At 36.9% G+C, this 26003-nt stretch overlaps 2 protein-coding genes across 2 annotated transcripts; one reads left to right on the plus strand and one right to left on the minus strand.

Annotated features, from left to right (window-relative positions):
• Positions 1–410: 410 nt before the first annotated feature.
• LOC118273810 (katanin p60 ATPase-containing subunit A-like 2) lies at positions 411–17691 on the plus strand. Its single transcript, XM_035590941.2, has 8 exons — positions 411–570; positions 2095–2259; positions 9828–10025; positions 15268–15470; positions 15906–16089; positions 16384–16580; positions 16870–17117; positions 17540–17691. The coding sequence occupies exons 1-8, from the start codon at positions 523–525 to the stop codon at positions 17668–17670; spliced, it is 1374 nt and encodes a 457-aa protein (XP_035446834.1). The 5' UTR covers positions 411–522; the 3' UTR covers positions 17671–17691.
• A 4050-nt stretch (positions 17692–21741) lies between these two features.
• Positions 21742–25609, minus strand: LOC118273811 (BTB/POZ domain-containing protein 2). Its single transcript, XM_035590943.2, has 4 exons — positions 24643–25609; positions 23191–23644; positions 22960–23106; positions 21742–22605 (listed from the first exon to the last, which is right to left on the minus strand). The coding sequence occupies exons 1-4, from the start codon at positions 25401–25403 to the stop codon at positions 22450–22452; spliced, it is 1518 nt and encodes a 505-aa protein (XP_035446836.1). The 5' UTR covers positions 25404–25609; the 3' UTR covers positions 21742–22449.
• Positions 25610–26003: the final 394 nt, after the last annotated feature.

The following is a 26003-nucleotide window of genomic DNA, read 5'->3' on the forward strand; positions in this document are numbered from 1 at the left end:
TGAAGGTATAAGTAGAGGTTTGTGTATGAAAAGGCCAGTCAGAGAGAAATACATACATACATACATACATTGCCTATCTCCCGTGAGCAGGGGGGGGCAAACAAAGAGTATAATAAGTATCTAGGCCGAATGAAACACCTGCAATGATTTGACACTAACTAAATCTGTCAACACGTTTTGTTACATCACGCCATCATACTTACAACATAATAAATTGAGTGATTGTTTCTAAGTTAATAGAAAATGTATGAGAATTTCTTAAGAATTTAATAATCACATAATTAACAATTCAATCAAATTACACCTAACTAATTATAAAATATTCCCAGCACTAATTAAAAACTGAAATATTTAATCGAACAACCACATCAACCGTTGGCCTCCAAGGGTTGTTTATTGTCGGTTGCCTAGCAACGGAGTGCCCTAGCAACCGATTGAAATATTTCAATGAAATGCCATTGACTTTTGCAATTACTATTTAGTGACTGTTAAAAATATATTTATTTGATAAAGGGAGAGAAAATGGCTGGAGTTACACGACCCATGAGTCAAATGAGAAAGTTCGAAACTGTGAGTTTGTTTATTTATTATTCATTTATGGAAGAAATTGAGAAATTTTGCTGTAGTAAGTGTTCATTGATATCATTATCGTAGCTGTAGTAAAACGGGGTAAACAGTGATCTCCTCGTCTTTGTTTTAATACTAAAATAGTCTGTGAATTTTATAGACTTAATCCTAAGAAGTCGTTTGTTAAAATTTCGGAATGTTTGTCCTTTGTGTTTTATGTATAGATCTTAATGTGAGCAAAAGTTCCCCAAATAAATTAATAAAACAAAGTGTAAATAGCCCAAAGCCTAACACTTATCTAGATTTATATCAAAACATAAGTTATACGCAATTTGTCCTCAATCTCGAATCGAAAGCGTGACCTAGAGCATGGAAGACTAATGTTTGATCCTTTTGCCAAGTGGGGCTCTGAATTTTCACGATGTAGGTCGGGAACCGTGACATGCACTATGTAGGTCGTCTCTCTCTTTTATATGGGGTTGGTTGAGATAGCAACATTACTATAGTAGGTAAGTGGACTAGTAGGAGTAGTGTACTTTAAAATATATGTACATATTTGTCATACACAGTGCAATAGGCTCTTTCCTTCTTATATAGTATAAGTTTGCTTTACGTTTAAAGTTATCGAAACGAGAGCGCGTTCGATGCTCCGATTGGTTCTTTTATTCGAAGCGACCAATCAGAATAACATAATTATTTATGTTCAAGTCAAAGTTTAGTAGAACACTACAGATTTAATAGGTTGTCAAATTAACTAGCTGTCTCTATCACTCATCATACTGTTGATGTTTCTGTCTCTCTCACCCGGTAAAACGTGTGACTTCAAAAGATTCTGTGGTAGAACAAAGCGGCGGGATAATAGGATCACCCCGAAAGTTGGGCTAATGCAATCTTCGACCTCATTTGTTATTCCTTCAATAGCCGCATCGAGGAACTTTGAATGTTCTTTATTGTAATACATAAATAATGTTACACGATTCATAAAATATAAATACCTACTTACTACCGCGTTTGGATAAAGTTGTCGTATTTAAATATTTTCCGGAGGCTGTTTGAGTTTAGTTCTTGAGTAGGGTTAAGAAGGTATATGTATTTTTATGGTATAGAACGGTAAACGTGTAGACCTGATGGTAAGCAATCGCCATTGACAGCCGAAACACGAGTGGTGTAACAAGTGCGTTGCTGATCTAGTGTTGTTGGGGAATCGGGATTTGTAAAGATTGGGAAAGGGGGTAATTGTGCTTCCGATAACCTCACTCTCAGCTCGATTCTACGCAATACAACGCTAGCATCGTTTCACGTCGGTTTTCTTTGAGACTGTGGTATCACTCCGGTAGAGCCGACCCATCTGTGTCGAAGCATGGCTCTCCCACACTTAAAATTTAGTAACAGTAACTCCGGTAACCCCATCAAAGAAGATTTACCGATGTTTTAGCCATCTGTTTTACGTCGTAGAATAATAATACATGTTCAAATAACATAATGTAAAAATTAAATAACATTATACTTACTAAAAAATTCTTCCAGAAAGAAGCATTATTCCGTGCTCGGAAGCGTATCCTCAAGTACCTGGTGCAGGGCTACCTGAAGCAGGAGGGCTACTTCCACACGGCAGATACCTTCACCTCGGAGGCTGCCCTCACGGGGGAGTACGAGGTCTGCGATAACATCGACCTGGACATCATACTGCAGGTAGGTAATGTTTTACATTAATGAAAATCTATTTTTTTTATGGAATAGGGTGCAAACGAGCAGACGGGGCGATGGTAAGCGATCAGCGCCGAAGATAAATTTTAGAGAAGCAGTAGTCTCTTTGGTCTATTAAATGGCGACATCTAGTGAACAAAATCAGAGGGAGTCTCGATCCTTAGCCATGAGGGAAACGACTAAGAAGAGAGGTCTATTTATTCATCAGCGTGATTTTGATTTCCGTACCCTTATACTGCGTGTCTCCCTAAAGCGAGGAGATCTCATGAGAATTTTCCATTTTGGATCATACATACTAACCCTTATACTGCGTGGCGAGGAGTCCTCATGAGAATTTTCCAATTAGGGTCATACATATAAATATTAAAAAAAGTGTCTTAATTTGTTCGTATAATTTTTAAGGTTCTAAACTATATCTGTACCAAATTTCAACCAAATATATCTGTATTTACTAGATATAATAATATCTGGTGACTAAGCTCAAATTAACAACTTTCGACGCAGATATTTAATATTGATATTTAGACTGCACGGTTGGCGCAGTGGCTGGGCAATTGGCTACCTTGCAACGTGTAGCGGTGTTCGATTCTCGTACGGAGCAACTCTTTGTGTGAGCCACAAATTGTTGTTTCGAGTCTGGATGTAAGATTAAAAAAAAAGAAAGATAATATGCGATTAAAACTGCCTAGTACTGAAAAAGGTCCCTACAGGAAAACTTACAATATTGGACTTACTTCCTACTAAGAACATACTCTTTCAACGTTTAGGTATAAACAGTAGCTCTTCAAAAAATGTTGGAGAACACGAGGAACCATGTCCCTCTAGAGATTAACTTGGCTATCGTTGAGTTATCTTAGTACGTGTGTGTGTGTGTGTGCCAGTCTCGTTAGTAGAGGAAGTATTTTTCGTATTTATGTGCCTCTTGGGGTAAGCAGAGCTCCAAGGTCTGCCGTTTTACGTTAGCGATAAATTTGAATTTGATGCTATTAGTAGGGTTTTTTAGTTTCTTTATCTTCAAGTATAAACTTTTATGGTCTCGATGTTCGGTTCGTTTATTGAGGTTGTAAAGTTTGTAATACTTTGTTGTTCCTAATTCCTATATTTTATGAAGTTCTCATTCTTAGATTTGACTGAATAACTTGGAAAATGAACGATGAGTAGTGGAAGGCAATTTCTTTGTTTGATGATGTTTCTTTTTATGATTTTTCTGTAGTAATACTAACAGGGTTCAAAAGTGTCGTAAAGTAAAAGGCGAATAATGCCTTAAATAGTGATTTTTAGGTTTAGACATAAAATATATTGTAGGTATTATTTTCTATCATCATAGTAAATAGTATATGATCAAAGATTTAAATATTTATATATTTATGGGTAGTGTAGATAAAATATGTCTTAGGGCAAAAAATTTACCTGATTACGAGTTTGTTTTACGTTTAATCAAAATCGAAACGATAGACCGCATTCGGCACTCTGATTAGTTAGCTTCATTCGCGCTGACCAATCAGAACGCCGAACGCGCTCTCGTTTCATTTTCCTACAACGTAAAGCAAACTCGTACTAAACCTTCTATATGTACTAGGCATTCATGACTACACAGGTACTAACATTTGTGTGCCTTTGTTCCCTATTAATTGCAGTGCGGTGGTACAAGCGTACGGCTCTGGTTCGCTTGTTAGTCCCACACGTAATTGTGCAGATGACACGTTGCCGCGCTGCTTGTGACACGGCCAAATAGACATAGGTGTAGATTTGTACACACAGCTACATGTCAAGTTATGCAAAACCAGTATAAAATGACGGTTGAATGTGTTGGAATATTATAGAAAGCGAGACCACGATAAACTGGTTTTGTGTAGCTCAATGTTTAGCTACACGTGGGTACCAAGCATCCCCTATACATATGCATGTATAGTAATAGTCAACATTTTAAGAACAAGTATCTATTTATCTAGTGAATTGTGATTTTATCGTAGGTAATATATGGCTAGCAAAACGTAGTTTTTATGGTATAAGCTAGTAAACGAGCAGACGGATCACCTGATGGTAAGCAATTACCGCTGTCTATGGACACCCGAACCACCAGACCCGTTACAATTTTGTCGGCCTTTGGCAGCTTAAGGAAAGTAACGAAAATAAAATATCCCTTCTTCTGACATAGTTTGGTAAAAAGACGTAAGATGGCATGAGATAACTTAATTTCCTAAATGAAACGCAGGTGAGAACCGGAGGCTACAGCTAGCTAAATGTGGGGTGTAATTAAATAATGTAATTATTGCTACGAACTGCTACGACATGCTACGCCGTAGCGACGAGTTTCTTATTTCATTTGACAAGATGACAAGATTACGCTTCTTATTCTCTGGAGTAGGCAAAGGCATAAACTTGTAGTGCCTACGTACTCTTATTTAAAATATATTTTAATGCGGGCACGTACTAGAATTTTCTTCTGGCTCGTGAGTACGTAAATTCACACCTACTTTAGAAATAAAAAAGTTGTGTATTACACAAATAATTGTTCCGCTTGTCCAACCACCGCGCCAAATGTGCAGTAAATTTTTAGGCAAGTAACTAAAACTGACTGCAAAACTTAGTAATACTTAACTTATGCCGTGTGGAGAAACCTCTTATGACTTAATTTAAACCACATATGTGTTATCTTATACGAAAAATGAGCGAAATTCTCTTCACAAATACGGGATTATAACACCCGCGCCGCATGTTAGTAGTTGTATTATGCTTCTGTGGACGAGTACTACTTGTAGTTTCATTTGAATCATATGAGTGATCTCCAAGTCTGGGAGAGCAATGCTTCGGCACGAATGGGCCGGCTCGACCGGAGTGATACCACGGCCTCACAGTAAACCGACGTGAAACAACGCTTGCGTTGTGTTTCGTTGTGTGAGTGAGGTTACCGGAGGCCCAATTCCCCTCTTCCCAATCCCCGATTCCCTAACAACAACCCTTAAATTCCTAACCCCAAAAAGCCGGCAACGCACTTGTAACGCCTCTGGTGTTTCTAGTGTCCATGGGCGGCGGCGATTGCTTACCATCAGGTGATACGCCACTACTGCTAGCTTATGCATTTTTTTTTATGAAACAAAATTATAAAAAAACTACCAAACTCGGCGAACTTCGTTTCACCACCAATGATTTTCCCTGTTGTCCTGCTTTTTTTTTAATTTTTCCTGAATTTTCTTTGCTATAAACCTCACGGAGCCCGAGACCTTTCCAACGGATGCAAAACCGTGGAAATCGGTTCGTGCGTTCTGGAGTTATAGCGTCAGGAAGGAAAACCCGACTTATTTTTATATTATAGATGAAAATCACATTTACACACATCTCTACCGTCCCCTCAATGTTATACAACCATATTATCACCGTATCAGACTACCCAGCTCCCAAACTCACGTTCGAACATTCCACCAGCACTCGCCGGCGACATGTTCGCCTAAATACTTTTAATATTGAGCCAAATGTTCCTCCTCCCTGCATAGTTGCGTACGGCACCGAACGAGTTTCCAACGACATTTCGCAACTCATTCCCGTGTAATGTAACTCATGCAAAATTTAAATTAAATTTAAATTCAACTTGCGAAGTGATTTTGAGTGCAGGGAGGTCTAGTTTTGGTAGTTATAGGGTAGATAGTAGATAGCTCTTTGGCTTTAGATAGTTTCAGTACAGTTTAGAATTGGTGTTATGTTTAGGGGGTAGATTTTTTCGACTTAACGACATAACCAGCCACGGGTACAATCAGTAAGAGTCTGACACTCCCTTTCATCTTGCCCAAGGCGACAGAAGATATTAGATGGTATTCCCCTTTAAAAAAAGGCATAGGTACAATGGACCATTGGTTAGTGTATATTAGGTCGATTTTTCTATATTTTAGGATTATAATTGAGTACACAGACTAACAACTACGTATAAGTAGGTATATAAGCCATAACTTATTGAGAATTAACAGCCTCAAAATACTAAACAGTAACGCGGTTAAGTAAAAATGTGAAATGTTTATTCAACCATCGATTTCAGCCCATTTACTAAAACATACGGCGTGAGGAAGACGGTACTGACGTACTTAGGGTTCACGACCTTATTTACGAGAGCGAGGAAATTGAGCAACTGACTTAGCAGGGTTGCCGCATAGCAGTCTAGTTTATTTAACGATATAGTACATTAAAAAAATGGCGTTGCTGGCTTGTTGGTCTAAGTTGAATCTGCGTAATGTGAGGTTGAAGTAGACATTAAGACATGTGACAGTATTTAGGGTGATACTTATTAAAAAATTTTGGAGTTGCTTGTTGTTTTAGTATAGTAAGTATTAAGGTACGCATCTACAGGCCCGCATCGTACGCACCACACGCAACGGATTTTAGTTTGTCTTGTATAGAAACTCATACAACTGCGTCCACTGATCCGCATCGTACAGACCGCATCATCAGCAATGCCTACATACGATGCGTACTGATGACGTCATACGGAATGCGTACGATGCGGGCCTGTGGACGCTTACCTTTAGTTACTGGGCTTTTTTCGGTTTTTCGAAAATTTTACAGTAGTAGCACGGAGTCTGGAATTGTGCCCAGTATATGGCAATAGGCTCACTCGCTATTACATGGGACTTATAACACAAATGGTGAAAAGTGGATGTACGTTGTAATGTGCACCTCTGCCTACCCCTTCGGGGATACAATGCGTGATATTGCATTATAGTAGTTTATTGGAATCGAAAAACTTTAATTGGATTCCGAATGTCATTTAAAACTTACAAGTGACCCATAGAAGTTAAATGTAATCATAAAACCAATTTCATCCCTCAATATGTTTATGAAAGTCTCCAAAGTACTAGCACAACTAACTCACTAGTTCAGCCAATTCCACGAAGATAAAGACATCAATAAATTGATAGTTGCATTCAGATTGTACCGGATGTTTCATTTCCTCTCGATTGGAGGGTCGGACAAATGTCGTCATATACGGACAGTTTGATTGGTCGGGCGTGACGTGATAAATGACAACCCTATACAAGTGTGGAAGTTCATTCAAACGTGTCTAATAGAGTGTTCCACCACATATATTGAGGAATCTTTTAGTAGGAAGTTTTAGATTTTTAAAATGCCAGTGTCTGTTAGCAGTATTCGGACTTTAAGACTTAAGAAAACTGGCAAAAAAATTGTGTAAAAGGTGCATTGTTTCTTGTGTATTCTTAGATAATGACTCTGAAATGAAGAAATTTAGTCCAATAACTGTCTAAAAGAGTCCAGATTCTACTTTAAACGTTCGATCACCAATTGATGAGCAAGCATGGGAGAGCCATGCTTCGACACGAATGGGCCGGCTCGACCGGAGTGATACCACGGCCTAACAGAAAACTGACGTGAAACAACGCTTGCGTTGTGTGAGTGAAGTTACCGGAGGCCCAATTATCCCCCTTCTTAACCAACGTAATTGTAACAACTCTGGTATTTCGGATGATGGACATCCGAAACACCAGAGTCGTTACGGCGGTGTTGATTGCTTACTGTCAAGTGATTCTGCTCGTTTACCGGCTTCACTACATAGTATAAAACAAAGTCGCCTTTTCTGTCCCTTTGTATGCTTAAATCTTTAAAATTACGCAACTGTTTTTGATGCGGTTTTTTCAATAGATAAAGTGATTTAAGAGGAAGTTTTATATGCATAATACATGCATAATATATCATCATTGCATCCATGCAAAGCTGAGGGGCCGCTAGTATACCATAAAAAAAAACTTTAAATCATCAGGTCATAACCTCAAAATGGAGTAAGTAGAATAAAGGTCCACAGTAAACAGCGTCAACAACACAAGTAGAGCATGTCATTAGCTGTCGTGAATGGGACATCGGTCCACTTGTATGTCGGTCGGTTACTTCATGTCGTACGGTGGACGATGACACGTTTATGAGGGGACTAAGGCACTTTAACATTTAACTTTTGAAGTACCATATTTTTAGTTCGAGTTTGCAAGTCTGTTAATTAGCTTTTCAACCGCATCTTCAAGGTTAGTTCCTTATTATACAGAGAATATTATGTACACAAATTATAGAACTGAATTTTTCTCTACAACAATCTTTCCATCAGTGAAAGCAGCATAAGAATCATCACCATCATCACCAGCCTATAAGTGACCACAGCTGACCAAAGGCCTCTTCTCACACGGAGAAGATTTGAGCATTAATTTCCACGCTTGCTCAATGCGGGTTGGCGAATTGAAACCTATAATTAGAAATTATAAGCCCAGGTTTCCTCACGATGTTTTCCTTCGCCGTTTGTCAGTGGTGTCTAAATAATCTTAGAAAGTACATATAACTCGGAAAAAGTAAGTACATATTACATTGGTAATTGGCGTTGGAAGGTTTCGAACCAGCATTCTCATGCATAAAAAGCGGGCGTTTTAAGCTACCGGGCCATCATTCAGTAGATTTTGAATATATCGCGAATAGATCACCACCACCCACTCTTTAACGTAACCACATAGAAATAGCTGAAATTCACAACAAACTTTAGTGTTTCCTGTATGATTTTAAATTATCTAGCTAAAGTAGGTGCCTATTAATAAAACGTCTAGCGAAGTGAGTCTTATAATAAAATAACTATAATCATATTATATTTTCGATGACGATTTTATGCGTGCGTGTGTGTGTGTGAGGAATTGTTGCCAAATGCCATTTGTTCATCAAAATAAAGGTTTCCTTTGATATTCTATTTAGATTTTAATATCTTTGCACCTATTTTCATTATTTTCTTTCAAAAATATTTATTTTCATGCCAAATTCTGTTCCCACTGAGTGCAATTTGAATTAAATAAAAATGGTGGTTGTAACCGCCAGCAACAAAATTGCAACTCCTCTGGTGTTGCGGGTGTGCAGAGGCTGGGCGTCCTGTCGACTACGTACGTTTTTGTAGGGGTCTACCCCTGGCCAATAAAAATATAGAAACTTGCTAACATCATATAACACGTGTACTGTACGTATACCACAACATAAAGTACAAAATAAAACAAATCAAAGCAAGTTGTTTACAAACTTCTTGCTCCGGTCTCCTTGGATGCGTGCCTGCATAGCGAGACGCGCAGACGCCGGTGACGTCACGGCGGGACGGCGCGGCGGCCATATTGCGTAATGGAAAATGTGGGATGCATTTTCCCGTTTTGATGTAGGTAATAAATTGGCGGTTACAGCGTAGGAGAAGTTTTGAAGGATTTTGAACCTTAAAAAAAGGAATTTACGTATTATATTCGGCCCCAAGCGTGACACAATGTATTTTCTATTTTTTTTAAAACGATGCCCCACATTAGGATTTTCTCTCATGTCGTGGGTGCGTTTACAAACATACAAGTTCACATACACAAGACACCTAGACCCGAAACAACAATTTGTAGATCACACAGAGTTGCTCTATGCAGAGATCGAACCCGCTACACGTTGCACGGCCGCCGGTTGCCCAGCCACCGTGCAGCCAATTGTGGCTCATTTATCTAACCGACGATCGACCATCACCTTTACAAAAAATAAGTACCTAATCCCTTTTCCAGGACTACTGCAGCTACTACCTGATGCGCTTCAACAAGCAGCCTCAGTTCTGTCGCAAGGTGGAGGAGCAGCGTCCAGTTCGAAGGCCTCAGACCAGAAAGACCAGGGAGAGGACTGAGCCCACGCTGCCCGCGGAATGTATGTGTGAGAAGGAGGGAGCTGATCTGCCGTCAACCTTCACCGTTACCAAGTTGTTGCAGGTCTGTTTTTAGGTTTCGATTATATTGCCATGTTCTGGACAGGATTATTTCAGACCCTACTTAGGCTGAGACTCCTTGTTCGCTGTTCTTGCGACCACTGATGGACCAACGAGTTCGTTTCAAAGTGCACAAATCACACTCAGAGATATTTAATGATTATTTAAATTATTCCTTAGGAACGGTTTCGTTTCCGAAATCATTTGCTAAGCACTGAATTAAATAACCATTAAATGACTGACTGTACGGCGGTAAAGGTCAGTTCGGTGAGAACCGAGACGTGATGCTGCGCGCAGACTACACATATAAAAGAGCGTCATATCGTTTGCGATTTACACTGCTAATGCCCGAATACTCAAACGCTACTCAATTTTAAGTTGTACTTAAATATCGTGCTATCTCTGTAATTTTATAAAGAATTGATAGTGACAGAACTACATTTGAGAGCGTCTTAAAATTGAGTAGCGTTTGAGTATTCGGGCATAAGATTAACAGATATTATTTAAGTTGATTCTGGGTTTGATTGTTTTAATATAAACAAAACAATATGAAAGTATAAGTGCTTAAACATTCGCTCACCTAGTTACTTAATTTGGTGGAAACTGTATGATCCGATTTTAAATGAAATTCAGGTGAAGCAAATAGTTTTATTGCGGGATTTTGGCTCGCGGCCAGCAATTTGTCACGGGGTGGCATACTCCAAGGTCATCGCCATGTTGGCTGCTTAAGGACGCGTTCTCATAATTGACAGGTATCGAATCGCATCACTACATTGACACGACTCTCGACAATACACACATACGCACGGATAGCTGCGGAAATTATGACAAAATGAACTTGATACTTTGAAAGTTTGAATATTTTCTTACTTTCTTTTTTAATATTTTTATTTTGTTTAGTGCGTGCGTAGACTCAAATGTTTTGTGTTATCTGTTGTTCAATTCCGTTCAGTGCCGAATTTGGGCTCGGTTTATTCGATTGGTGTCATTTTCATAGTTTTCGGAAAGTAAGCGTTCGAAATCAAAAATCAAATGGTGCCAACGCAAAACTAACTTTTTACATGCTTTTATTTAGTTTCATATGTAAAGGATGTATGTATGTTTGTTTGTATGTTTCTATGTAACCGACCTCTTCCAACTCGATTTTTACCCATTTTAAACGGACCGATTTCGTTCAAACTTTGTAGACTTATCAAGGACCGGTTGCAAATTAATACCTCGTAGAAATTAATCAAGGGTCAGGAATCCCTGACGTGGACACTTAACAGCCCAGATGAACCTGAAAAGTTGTTCAGCGTGATGAGCACATTTTAGCGCCATACGAAAATCGAGGATGTAGAATCCCTGACATGGACTCCAGCCCAGCCGAACCTGAAGAGATTTGAATATACTTTCAAGAAAAGATATTTAGCGTGATGAGCACTTTTTCGCCATATCTTTTATACTAATTATTCTTATAACAATACTAAATTTTCCGCCTACTGTTAGTATTAATATTAAAATTATTTTGTTCGGTTCATCACAAAAACATGTTTTTAAGTTTTTTTAATCTACAATGTGATAGGGGTGGGACTTCTAACCCGTTAAGGCTGAGTACTACATTTAATTTTATCGACAAAAAAAATAATATGGGGGGTTGAACCCCTAATTGAAAATATTGAAAAATTGTGATTTTTTCGGTAAAAATAATTCACAAATGATTTTTTTCTCACCAAAACATTATCAAACATTTGAAAAAAGTAATGAATTAGTTAGCCAAGGTTATTAGCTACCGTTTGTCGTTTTTTCTTTTGTTTCTACGACGCATACAACCTTAGATATAAAAAAAGGAAAAATATTAAAATTGCCATAATTTTAAGGGGAGGGGATTCGACCCCTTCGACCCCCGACTTTTGTCGATAAAATTAGATGTAGAACTCAGCCTTAACGGGTTAGAAGTCTCACCCCTATCACATTGTATATTTTATTATGGTTTTATATCAATGGTTTTCGGGGTCGCCAAGATAAAAAAAAACAATTATGGTAACGAACGTGACAAGACCTGGGTGGAACAAACAAAGAAAATACATAAAATAAATTAAACATCAATTCTTTATTTTCACGATATTTGTTTGAATATGCGAGGAATGAGCCCGTAAATTCATATTTCTTGCCTGTCTTGAGTCAATTAATTCCGGAAGAAGACAATTTTTATAAAATCGAATGATTCACTCCGTATTCGATATTAGCGACCCCAAAAACCACAACAATGACACTCATGTCGAAAAATGACAATGCCAGAATCTCTATAGAGCTTTGTCCCACTAAAAAAATATAGTGTACAGACATGCCAAATGTAGCATTCTATTGCTGCTCTATTAGTGATAACTAAAAACATGATTAAAAGCCTTTAGATCTTGCGGTTTCTATATGAATCTAAGTACAAAATATTACATTTAGGTTAGGTTAATTGCAGTTATAATGGTAGAAATAATTAAATTACAATGCTATCATAGGGTGTTTAGCTATGAAAGGAAGGAATGTCATCACTCATCACCAATATCACCTTTAGTAATCCTACTTTAATTCATAATCATAACGAAACAACAATGTAAACAGAACAGACAGAGCGAATGTCAAATAATGACTTTTTGGACATAATGACACACGCACGCCAATGAGGTTTCGTTACATCTAATCACTAACGTTCAAACACGAAATCATAATTATAATATGCATTCATTATAATATATATTATAAAAAAAATTAACTAGCAGTATGTATTAAAACCAAATTCATATTAAATTCATATTATTCGTACACATTACATTAATAAATCTTTTTTTTTATTGAATGACTCGTTTTGTTCCTTGTGCAAGCGTACTAAGAAACGCAGAGGGTCGCGATAAATACAGGAAATAGGCCTTGGGTTTTTAAAATTCTTTTTATTTCCTAATTAAAATCCGCAAGTTTATCAGAATAATAATTAAGTAACCAAGGGTCTTATTTTCATTGCATAATTTTGATTAATTTACATTTTTTGTACATTGATGAAATTAAGTGGGGCAGGATCTGGCATGGTCATTTATATATTTATGTCGGCGCCATCTTGAACTTAGATTTTCACTTTATATTCGTTATAAGCGACCCCAAAAACCATGAAAATGACACCCATGATGGAAAGTTGGCAAATCTAGTCGGCGCCATCTTGGATTTTGATTTTGACTCCATATTCGCTATAAGCGACCCCAAAAACCATGAAAATGACACCCATGGTGGAAAGTTGGCAAATCTTGTCGGCGCCATCTTGGATTTAGATTTTGACTCCATATTCGCTTTAAGCGACCCCAAAAACCATAAAAATGACACCCATGATGGAAAGTTGGCAAATCTAGTCGGCGCAATCTTGGATTTTGATTTTGACTCCATATCCGCTATAAGCGACCCCAAAAACCATGAAAATGACACCCATGATGGAAAGTTGGCAAATCTTGTCGGCGCCATCTTGGATTTTGATTTTGACTCCATATTCGCTATAAGCGACCCCAAAAACCATGAAAATGACACCCATGATGGAAAGTTGGCAAATCTAGTCGGCGCCATCTTGGATTTTGATTTTGACTCCATATTCGCTATAAGCGACCCCAAAAACCACGAAAATTACACCCATGATGGAAAGTTGGCAAATCTAGTCGGCGCCATCTTGGATTTTGATTTTGACTCCATATTCGCTATAAGCGACCCCAAAAACCATGAAAATGACACCCATGTTGGAAAGTTGGCAAATCTTGTCGGCGCCATCTTGGATTTTGATTTTGACTCCATATTCGCTATAAGCGACCCCAAAAACCATGAAAATGACACCCATGGTGGAAAGTTGGCAAATCTTGTCGGCGCCATCTTGGATTTTGATTTTGACTCCATATTCGCTATAAGCGACCCCAAAAACCATGAAAATGACACCCATGATGGAAAGTTGGCAAATCTTGTCGGCGCCATCTTGGATTTTGATTTAACCTCATGTTCAAAATAATATAACGAAACATTCTATATTCAGTAAAGTGTTGCTCGTACAGAATGTGTAAAAAAAACATACAAACAGCCGAACATAGTACCTCCTCCTTTTTGTGAAGTCGGTAAAAATATCAAGATTGGTTTGTGAAGTATAATATCAAATATTTTGTACTCGTACAGCGATCTTTTTCAAGGCCATTTTTTGTAACAGGCGACGCAGCGTCCACCCACGACAGCGCTCGAGCGCAGACTGAAATTTCATTTGACATTTTCTATCTAATAAATCTAAATAGTAAACAAATAAAATAACCCTTATTGCTACGCTTTAAAGTTGATGTCTGACAGCAAAATAGGAGAAAAAATTAAACGGGAACTTTTATTTATTTCCCAGACAATTTGTAATATTTTCGTAATTTTTTCCCATAGTATAATTTTTGATTATGTCTGCTTCCCCGGGATATTTTTTTGAGATTCAGAATTATGCGTGTAGTAGCAGTAAAATGTTCCTAAACTCAACCCTTTTTTGTCAATTTTGTGTGAAGAGGTAAAGAAAAATCGTGTTTGCAATAATAAAATATAACTTTTTTCACATTACAAATCCATATTTTTGGAGATAAAGAAGTGATCTATCTATTGTAATTGTTAGTTATGTTCAGTTAAGTTTCTTTTGGTCGTAATATGTACTGAAAAATAGCTTATTTACGTCAGATTTGAGAACGCGTCCTTAAACTGGGCTAAATACAGTTGGCGAATAAATATGGCTTTACAATATTTATATGGGATTCTATCTTTATTGTCCGTTTCTGTAATGGATTGTGAAAAGAAATATTGATGTGCTTTTTTGAGATCTTCTACTGTTTACAATGACAAATAATTACATTATAAAATGATTGGGAATGTCTGTCTTTATTGTATTGGGTCTATAGTCTAGTAATGAAAATAATAATAGAGGTTCGCCCCCCAATTATGAGGGACACGGCTTAAAATAGATGTTACATTTGAACCACTGATTACCCCTTCCGTTATTAAATCAAAAGGCGTGATGATATTAGATTTAGATTTCAGCCATGATTGTCCAACTGCAGTGCAAAGGCCACCCTACTCTCCTTGCACTCCTCTCTGTTTAAAGGTCGAACATCTCATCTTGAACTCGACATCTATGAGAAGGATTGGCCGCAAAAAGCTTTAAACAGAGAGGAATGATGATATTAAGCTATTATTCAAAATTCTGCAGCGCATATCTTATTTTACAGGACGAACAAGCCATCCAAACGATATCGACGATAGAAAGGAAACCTATATCTGGTCTCCTTGCCAACATGAGCAATGACAGGAAGCAGCTGGTGGAACTCTTGTACCAGGACATCATCAAACCTACAGGAGTGTCCTGGGACGATGTGAAGGGTCTCTCTTCTGCCAAGAGCTTGCTCATGGAGTCCGTTGTTTATCCTGTGCGGTAAGTGATTTAAATTTAATTTTATTCCTAAAAATTGTATCTTCACGATTCCTGGTGTGTTCAAAATTAAGTAAGTTTCTGTGTCTTTTCGCTTATTGCTGCTATTTATTTATGTTTTAAGGCTACTCCTGTATGTAAGTGAATGTACCTAATTCTTTATGTGGATAAAGTGTCCTACATCATACTTCGGTCACAGGATAAAGTACGATTTCCGATTGCGTTATGAAAAATGTGCCCTTTTTTATTATCCAAAAGATTTATTAATGTTTTGTTTCATTATAAACTTTGGCGATGGTTTTTTTAATCGATGTGCAGTTTATTTGGTGTCATTTTATTTAGGTACTAAAGCTGGCAGAGAAAGGCAAAAAATACCGCTTGAACTTAAAATTTGCTTAAAACAATATCTGAACCTCTCAATAAACCCAAATATTTCAGGTATCCAGAAGTATTCACCGGTCTGCTAGAGCCATGGCGTGGAGTACTCCTGCACGGTCCACCAGGCACCGGCAAGACGATGCTGGCTCGGGCTGTGGCTGGCGAGAGCTGCTGCACCTTCTTCAACGTGTCTTGCAGCACCATCGTCAATAAATGGCGGGGAGAGACTGAGAAGATTATTAAGGTAAATTGTTTGAGCGTAGGAAATTGTTTCCTTGGTTTTATGCAGTGATGGAATAAACTAAGGTCCTATGTAAGGCACATGGTCTCCACCTTGAAAAAAGGTTTTAATCTGGAAGGGTAATGTTGTTTCGGTGTTCGGATCAGTAAAATTATTACATTTTTGGGTCACACTATTGTTTCAGATCCCTATATGCACTTATGTCTTGTTTAAGCGACTTTTCAAAATCATACATATTATCCCCTAAAGTAGTAAAGATGGATTTACAAGAGCTCTAGGTACATTCCCTCTTTCTAGGTCCTCTTCGACATGGCATCCTACTACGCTCCCTCAATAATCTTCATGGATGAGGTGGAAACGCTGGCGTCAGACCGGTCGTCTCCTGGTGAACATGAGGCGTCACGTCGCCTGAAGGCACAACTCCTGACAGAGATCGACGGCATTGGAGGGCGAGAGGGCATCATATTTATGCTGGCTAACTCTAATATGCCTTGGTGAGAAATATGAAGTAGTCTATAACGTGCTTGTATGATGAAGCAAAAGAAGTAAATCATTTCGTCTAACCAGATACCAGATAGATTTACGCCAAATATAAATTCCATACCTTTTATTTCCCCGGAGCTGCGGACTGCCTAGCGGGTTACCGGGACTCTGGCTTCAAAAGCAGGAGTACGAACGGAGTGGCTTTTAGTCAGCAAGTGTGACACTCCCTCTCTCCTTGGGAACAGGAGAAGTCGTTGGATATTTTTCCCGATTTTTTATTCTAGACATTTTAATTTTTAGGGACATAGACCCAGCCATGTTGAGGAGACTAGAGAAACGAATATTCATTCCTCTCCCGGACTTCAAAACCCGCGAGGAGTTGTTCCAGAAATACCTGACAGCCAAGAACGTAGAACTGTTTCCAAAGGTGGACCTCAAAGAACTGGCCTCGAAGACTGAGGGGTACTCCGGGAGTGATATCAAGTTGGTGTGCAAGGAGGCCCTGATGTGTAATGTTAGGAAGATGCTGCCGGCTATGAGTGGGAAAGGTAAGATAACGATGAAATTAATAAATGAGTTGTGAGTTTGATAATAAATCTTGTTAAGACTGGTTAATAGCCATAGTGAATTGTGGAGGGTTCTTAAAAATAGTGAGATTCAGCAGAATCTGAAAACGAAGTAGGTAGCCAGGTGAAAGAAGCCTTCTTCGTGTTTTTACCTTATGTACCTAAATGGTGTAAACTTGTACGGGGCTACGGAGAACGTAACAGGTTGCCAGGGTGCCGGCTCAAAGCAGGAAAAGGAACAGTCATTCGATGATTTTCCCCTCAAAATAAGCCTAAAAGAAAACAATTTGTATTTACTATACAAATTGTTTTCTTTTAGGCTAAAATTTGGTTAGTAATAAGTATTTTAGTCCTAAATTTGCTGTAATCCGCATTACTTTACTATGCCAACTGTTTCATTTCAGCTCAAGTACCGACTCGCAAAGAGAGGTTGGACTTGGCGGACATTCTGTCAGCAATTGAGAAGACGAAGCCGGTATCCAAGAACCTCACCAAAAGACACGTGGAATGGCAGAATGAGATGGGATGTTCATAGTGTTCAATTTTTTTTTTTTTTTTTTTTAGTAACGGTTTTCCCTGTGTCGTGGGTACTTGTAAAAACATAGTTATAATATCACACCCAGATCCGGAAAATCGTAGAAGAAAATACTAGAGTGGGGCAACTTTTTAAATATAAAAACGTATTTGACTGCCAAAACCTAGGCCAAAACATTGTTCCAATTGGGTGAGTTTGATATTAAAATATTTGTCAATCATGTTAGATTTGAACTTTGGGAATGTGTTTCGGATTTTAATCGATTAATAATTTATTGGTTTCATTTATTCTTTTTATTTTTTACGATTCGATAAGTGTACCTATAAATCAATATTTAACTTATGAACTTAAGAATTGTCTTCTTATGTATAGGAGGCACATAGTCCAGCAGTTAGCAGCTACCTAGGGGTGTTGCGTTGTGTAAGTGAGGTTACCAGAGGCCCAATTACCCCCTTTCCCAAATCCCCGATTCTTCAACAACCCTTAAATTCCTAACTCCTAAAAGGCCGGCAACGCACTTGTAATGCTCTGGTGTGTCAATGTCAATCGATAGTCTAAAAATTCTTAGGTTATAAAATGAAACACCAATTCTAGTGTTATTTTTTATTGACGACATCTAGACCAACATCAGTTCCTCTATACAAAATATTGTTTCATTTAAATCCATTTCTTATGCTTACTACACCTCAATTCCTCCATCCGCTCCCACGCAAACTAATACCAACTTTATACAAACATAATAAGGTCTAATATTAGATACAGTTAATTGTTAGTTTAGAAACAGAAGAATGAACAATTATTTTTTTAAATGTAGGTACCATGATGGATTCCGTTTGACATGTGTATTAAATACTTATCTCTATATATAAAAATCAATTGCTGTTCGTTAGTCTCGCTAAAACTCGAGAACAGTTGGACTGATTTGGCAAATTTTGACCTTAAATTGTTTGTGGAAGTCCAGGGAAGGTTTAAAAGGTGAGAAAAAAAAATGTTTAAGGTGGTACGAAGTTTGCCGGGCCAAATGGTTTTAAAAATATTGTTTCGATTATAAGCGAATGACATTTCTAGGGTTGCATTTTGCCAGATTGTTGCATGGTTGCTTGTGATATCAAGGATCGGTGGGAAGATATTACAGTGTAGTAGAGGATTTTATGACAGTACTAGGAGTGTCTTAGACTAGTACTAGGAGTGCTTATACAGTAGGAACTGGTTCAGATGATGTCTATTAATCTATTAGGTATAAAATATTGTATTTACATTTTACACCGATGAGTGTAAACATAATGATATGGAACGAGATGTCGTTCAAAAGTCACATTTTAGTTAGTCAAACGGAATCCTTTTTATAGGTAGAGGTATTAAACAAAGATTTTTCGATTAACTTCTTGTCTGCCGGTATATGCAATAGAAAACACATTGTATCTCGCGTAGATCTGCATTCCGGCAAACCAAAAGTTATTCACCACTACTCAGAGTCATTTAATGATTACTTAACCCAGTCTTTAACAATTATTTCGGAACAAAATTGTTAAAGTCAAAGTATTTCAATTTATCCTAAATTAGGAGCTTTTGAATCGTGAAATTGAATTGTCCGTTAAGCTAAGTGCTAGTTCCAAAATGTAACTTCAAATGGAGTAGAACAAGCAAGAAATACTATCGTTACTCTTAAAAAATATATATGTTTCAAACATATTGCCCACTTATAATTTGAAATAATGCTTGCATACAAATAAAAAAATCTTTAATTAATATAATCGTTCAAATAAAAAAAGAATTGATTGATACCACAGGATACCTTCACTATATTGGAATTAGGAAATAATTTAAATTAAGGACTTAACTATACGTTACTAAGGAATAGTTTAAGTAATCATTAAATGTCTCTGAGTACGGTAGTTAGTCTTTAAATGATTATTTCTTATTTTTGCGTATTTACATAAGTAGATGGAAATTACTTATACAAAATTTGACCAGTGCACATGCTTATAGCCAGATTACCAGTGTTAGAAAATTGTTAATAATTTGACTAGAAAAGTGCCAATTTACATTTGTTTAGCAATTTATTTTTAAAAGAAATTTAAGGCGTGTATAATTTTATTCGAATACATTCGATTTTATGATCAAAGTTTAATATGTATTTAAAAGTAACTTACAATTTTAAAAAGTATAGATAAAATATATTGACTGAAACCATACTTTCGCTAAATATTTGATAAACAAAAATTATCTTTAGATACCAAACAATTCACCAATCCCTCTATTTTAAGCTCCCAACAAACAATTTTAAACTCTAATAACATCTTTGAAAAGGATCAAATTCAATAAAAAGTTTAACAATAAATAAAGCAACCTAATCTATAAAATAAAACTAATATAAGATTCTTTTGAAAGGAAATCTTACTTGAAATTTAAAGTAACGGACATGATTTATCATTGTCTCATAAAATTCCATCGTTTAGTCAGAAAAACCAATTCAGAAAATGATTAACATTTTGTCCATTTTCATAACTTATCACAGATTTAGCTCAACAAAAAGATTTTTTTTTTATAATAACTATCGTGAGACATATTAAAAATAACGATTTACTCACGTAAGCTCTACTAGTTTCGAGTCACAGAGGGACTCTTCCTCATGAGCAGCGCTCACGCTCGTAACTAGTAGAGCTTTTCTCAATACATTTACGTGAGTAAACCGTTATTACTTTCCCAATTAGTTAACAAAAAGAGATTTTAGATACATACATATACAGTTGAATCTCGTATATTTTGCACTTTATACAGTATGGAGATCACGCATATGATTTAAATGAAACCACAAGTAGTACTCGTCCACAGAAGCATAATACAACTAAATATTTCAACGAAAACAGAAAATTAAAATTTTATTCGTATATCGATCGTCAGCCAAGACTATAACAAATATGTGGTTTAAATTAAATCATAAGAGGTCTCCCCATACGGTACTGATACTAGTCGTTTCCATGTTGTTTTTATTAGTTTCTACAAATTGCTATGTAAATTACAAAAATACTAATTTACGAACAAGCAGTAATAACATGAAAAATTTTACACAAAAATTTTTTTCGCATAGCTTTTTTGCGTTCCATAGGTGGCGCCTCTGTCGATAAAGGTCTTGTCACTATCGCTATCGCTTAAAGCGATAAGTTAAAGCACTAATACTATTGGTATAACAATTTCCACGTATTTTACGTGGTCCTTAAACGCCATACTTATCTTACTAGTAGAAAGGTTTGAAAAAGCGTTCAGGATTTTAGGATAACTAGTTATTATTATTATAAGTAGTAGGTACAAAATTCTGTAACAAATATTATGTCTACTGTAACACAAGGAGTTGATAAAATTTAAAAACCTAGTACATAGGACATTTTGCCCCTGGTTAAAAAAAACAGCTTGTCGGAAGAACGGATTCTATTACTATTTTATTAATTGGCAACACTATACATACTACAATTGCATTTTTTTATGCAATTTTGTCAAGAATAACTTTTTATAGATAGGTTATCTATAAACAAATAATTTACTTAACAAACAAATTAATAACTATCGTGAGATTTACTAAATAACCAAAAATAAAAATACATTTTAGCACGTAAATATATTAAGAAACGCTCAACTAGTTTCGTCATGGGCAGCGCGGCGTTCGCTGCCCATGATGAAGAGTCCTACTATGACTCGAAACTAGTAGAGCTTTTCTCAGTATATTTACGTGAGTAAACCGTTATTTTTAGTTATAAAAATATAGTTTTTATTAAAAGTGATTTATAACACACTCATCTGAATTTTGGCAATAAATTAAACAATTCAAAGATTGAGATAATAAAAAAAAAATAATGAACGAAAAAAAGTAATGTTGATATGTTATTTGGAAATAATTATGATGTTTATCTACAAGTGAATGGTGGACATAATAATAAACTAACGACCATTTTATTGGTAATGTCAAACTTGTTCTGATGTTAATAAGAACCAATTTCTACAATATTTTTACGTTTTTCAGTAAAAGTAATTTAATCTTTTGAGACTCAATGAAGTGGAAAGTGGTTTAATTAAAAATAAAAGTTTTAATGCAAAAAGACATGACAACCGATATCACAAAGGACTTACGAATTCAATTTCAGACTGCAAATCTCGTACAAAACTCAATTTGGGAGGGTAGGCAGGAGTACACACTGCACATGTTAAGTTTAGCATTTACTTTTTATGTAATGAGTCCACATCCTGGACTCCAGGAATGCCCTGGACTCACACCACGGATTATGAAAACGAGCTCTGAAGTAAGTACATTTAATACTTGTACTACATTGTTCCAAGCCCTAAATAATTATCTCTGTTGCTTGATATGGAGCAAAATACTATTAAAATCTTGATAAAATATCGCCAAATAAATCAATCTTGTCTTTCATCAACATTCGTCAATTCTTTTTTTTCAGTTGTCGCTTATTTTCATGTCAGTTGCAGTTCATACGTAAAACTCACAAAAACTAATAAACATGGTAAATATCCCGTTTTAAGTTCTAATGATTCGTCAATTCTTTCTTAACTTGTATGTTGCATACTTTTGTCCTTTTATATCACATCAGATATGATGCCAAAAATCTAAGAATTAGAAAATTTAAATAAAGAAGCTATGTTCTTTAATAGATTTGTTCTTCAGACTAACAATACAGAATACAGCAGTATTAAATAGAACAAAAAAACAACTAGCCGCAAACAAATGTTGCCAGCCCTAAATTTTAATGGCTAGTGTTGCCAATGAGATTATATGTAGAATATGATGGCCGGTATTTGGCCGTCCTCTACCGAAGTGCCGTTGTTACCAGCAGCGTATGAGAATTGGAATACGACTTTCTCACCGTTATTGCAGTCGACTGTTACACGCCGAAGACCTTTCGTTCCATAGTAGGAATCAGTACCCTGGAATGAATAAAATTAGATAAGTTATAAGATAAGATATAAGTAAGTGTAAAAGATTACACGAAGTTAACCATAGTAAAAATAATATAAGAAAATAACCTAAAACTTAATTTTAAATAACTGATTTTCCTGTTTTCCTTCCTTAATTTTAAAGAGGATTTAAAGGAATCCTCTGCTTGCTCTGCTTTGCCTAACTAAAAATCTTCAAATTAAATTGTTACACATTTTCTTTCCTTTGATTTCCTATTTGTTTCTTTTAATACATACTATTACAATGACAAGGATCAATCGCAAATATGCAGTAGTACTAGAATCAATCGCAAATATGCAGTAGTAGTATGTGTGTAACCTTACCTTAAGTTTAGCACTGGCTATGTAGGAAGTGTTGGGTAGTATCTCCACCGGCTCCTTGAACATGGCGCGGAAAGTGTCGTCGGTGCCGTCGCAGCAAAACGTCGTTGTATTCGAACCACACACCTTTTTCGTCGCCAAGTGGATTATCTGGAATAAAAATAAAGTTCATTTATTAGAAGTGTATTTTTATTCGCCTTATCATAGTAAAATATATCAACATGAGCTTCTAACCTGTAAGTGCACCTCATACTCCGTTGGCCCAAAATACGACCCATACAGTCCAAAGCCGACCACAAAAATTCTCTGATCAACCGTAAACCTAATCCTGTCTGTCGGTCCACTGTAGCCCCATCTCGATTCTGTTTGAGGAAATCTATTCACCGTTAGCTCTTTGCCAGTCATACAACATCTTGGAGTATCTAGGAACCCAACATTGGGTTTAGGATTCACAGTAAAGTATAGGAACAACTGTACAATCTCCCGGTCATCCAGGAGGCCACTTTGCGCAGGACCCATTGCAAATTCTTCTACAGACATTAGAGGAAATCTGATTGCGTTGAATGCTCTTCCAAGAACCATCCTTTGGTTGGTTGGAGTGACCGGTACCTGTCTTCGAATACATTCGGCTTCTGACCAGCGGAGCACTGCTGCAAAGATCTTTGCTTCTCTGATGCGTAAAGTATCCCTGAAAAAGAGGTTGGAAATTATTATGTAATGACTCAAAATTTCATATTAAGTACACATAATTTATATTTATTGTGTTTAATTTAAAGAATTCTTTGAACCTTTTATTTAGCAATGCCATAGAAATAAAAGCATTGTGGATAATTGGTTTGAAATTGGTGGGTAAAAAATATTAGTGATTTTTTATCATCTTGTACATAAAGCAATATAGAACTAACTGAACTGAACTCCAATTACTAACATAAACTTAACTCCTCAAAGTGAATAGGAAACATTTGCAGACAGACAATTTAATCGGGCCCTTTATTTAATACAATCTGTGCTCAGACCCAAATTAATACAAGTCAGCTGCGGTTGGACGTTTTATTGTAACTTTGGTGTAAACAGGGTTAGTTAGAGGTTGTTGACAATATAGGAGAGGGGGAACCATTACTCCCTAACTACTGTTTTAAATGCTTTATTCAAATTTTGTAATATTTAAGAACCCAAACATCAATTTAGGTATGTGATAGAATTGCAAAAATCTATTGACTAGTTAACAGCAAAGCAACATGTATGTAAATTAAATAATTATAATTCTGGCATAGGTACAAAGTACCAAATAAATGTTGGCATGTTGACAATGGCCTTCTTTCAGTACTGTCAACTAATTATTACTGACTACTGATAACAGGGAGCACTTCTAAATAGATCCTTATCTATGGAGGATCTATTGGCATTATAGTTAGATGCAAGTTATTATCTAAATTATATTGTTACCCAGTGTAGATAGTTTATTCAGTTCTGCAAAGATTTATACCTGAGACTGTGTTTTAGTAATTCCTTTAAAATATTCTAATAAAAATGTTATGAACATAAAAAGATAATGCAATGAAATGTTTTTTATTTTGTTAAAGCATGAGGCAACAGAGTTCTGGGCACACTGTCCTACTTTCACTCAGTGGAATTTTATATTATTTGGTCTATAAGCGGCATACTCAATACACAAGCCAAACATACCTCTCCAGCACAGCATTTAGTGTGTCTTGGTCTATATCTGTGAACCCTTCAGCATTTAATGCATCAGCAGTATTCTTATCTATCATCTCCAGGCACAATGAGGCCAACTGTGGCTCGTCAAACAGCCGAGCTTGTGTCAGCAACAGAAATGCATTGTCCATCCCCAAATTACTCTTCAAAAAATCAACACAATGCTCCTCCAGTGCAGCCACAGCATACTTCTTGGCAGTATACAGTGTAGTCATCACACTCTCCGGCCCAATCTGCACCTCGTCCGAGTATAGGAACTTTAACAAATGGAGGAAGGCTGCGGGCTCCACATCAGGCAGCTCTACCTCATCAGACTTGGTGGCCAGCACTCCGTTGAACATGGCGTCGAACACCGCGCTGCCCACGGACAGCACGAACTTGTGCGCCGGTATCACTTGCTGGTTGGCGTCTTTGCCGACGATGAAATGCACGTCACTCAGAATTTCATTGTTAAAGAGGAACGACAGTCGTTCCTTGACGGTCGTCTTCGTCGCCTGCCAGTTGTGCAGGCGGCCGCCAGTGTTATTAATTGGTTGGGGATTCTCTATCGCCACAGACGAGGCTGGCTCGCTCACTTCTCCGTTGTCTTCCTCCTGTATTTGCCCGAGCTGCCGCGCCTGCTGGTTGGACGGCAGCATGTTCTGCGGCGGTGGCTCATCTCCACCACCTCCGTCTTCCAGCCTCACGTTAAGCAATCTATTAACTATATCATTTTTGGAACCAGATGCCATAACGAGTGGTTTTTCAGCTATCGCACATTACACGGTGGGCCACATACGTCTGGATCACTTTGTGTTTATAAACTGTTATATTTACAAAGAACGCGGCTCTGAGACACAATTTTAAGCCCAGTAGTAACGATTTTCGCCACTATTTTATTATTGTTTATCACAGCACGGAGATGTTTCAGATAATTTTTGACGTGTGACAGGAAAATCTTGGTGTTGCTACATGGTGCTTAGAGTTACAAGCGTAAAAAATTAAACTTGTCTTTCTTAAGCCCGCGGTAATTCAAATTCTATTCTTTAAAATAATCATTACATTGAATGATTTAGATTTTCAAAAACTAATTATAGACGCATCGTCCAGATGTTTAATGATAATGAATAACAAAGTTAACTTACTTATAATACCTACATAGGTACCTACAACACTCATAAACCAAATCACTGTAAATCAATGTAGGTACATAAACGATTCCACAAATCCGGCACGTTTAAACACTTAATCGAGGAAAGGTGACGTCATGTGTCTGGCGCCAGGGTGGCGAGACAGCAGACATCGTTATCCGTATTTTCTATACCTACGTTACCTATCCTACCTACCCGATG

This window comes from Spodoptera frugiperda, chromosome 3, assembly GCF_023101765.2.
Source record: "Spodoptera frugiperda isolate SF20-4 chromosome 3, AGI-APGP_CSIRO_Sfru_2.0, whole genome shotgun sequence".
NCBI classification, from domain to species: domain Eukaryota; kingdom Metazoa; phylum Arthropoda; class Insecta; order Lepidoptera; family Noctuidae; genus Spodoptera; species Spodoptera frugiperda.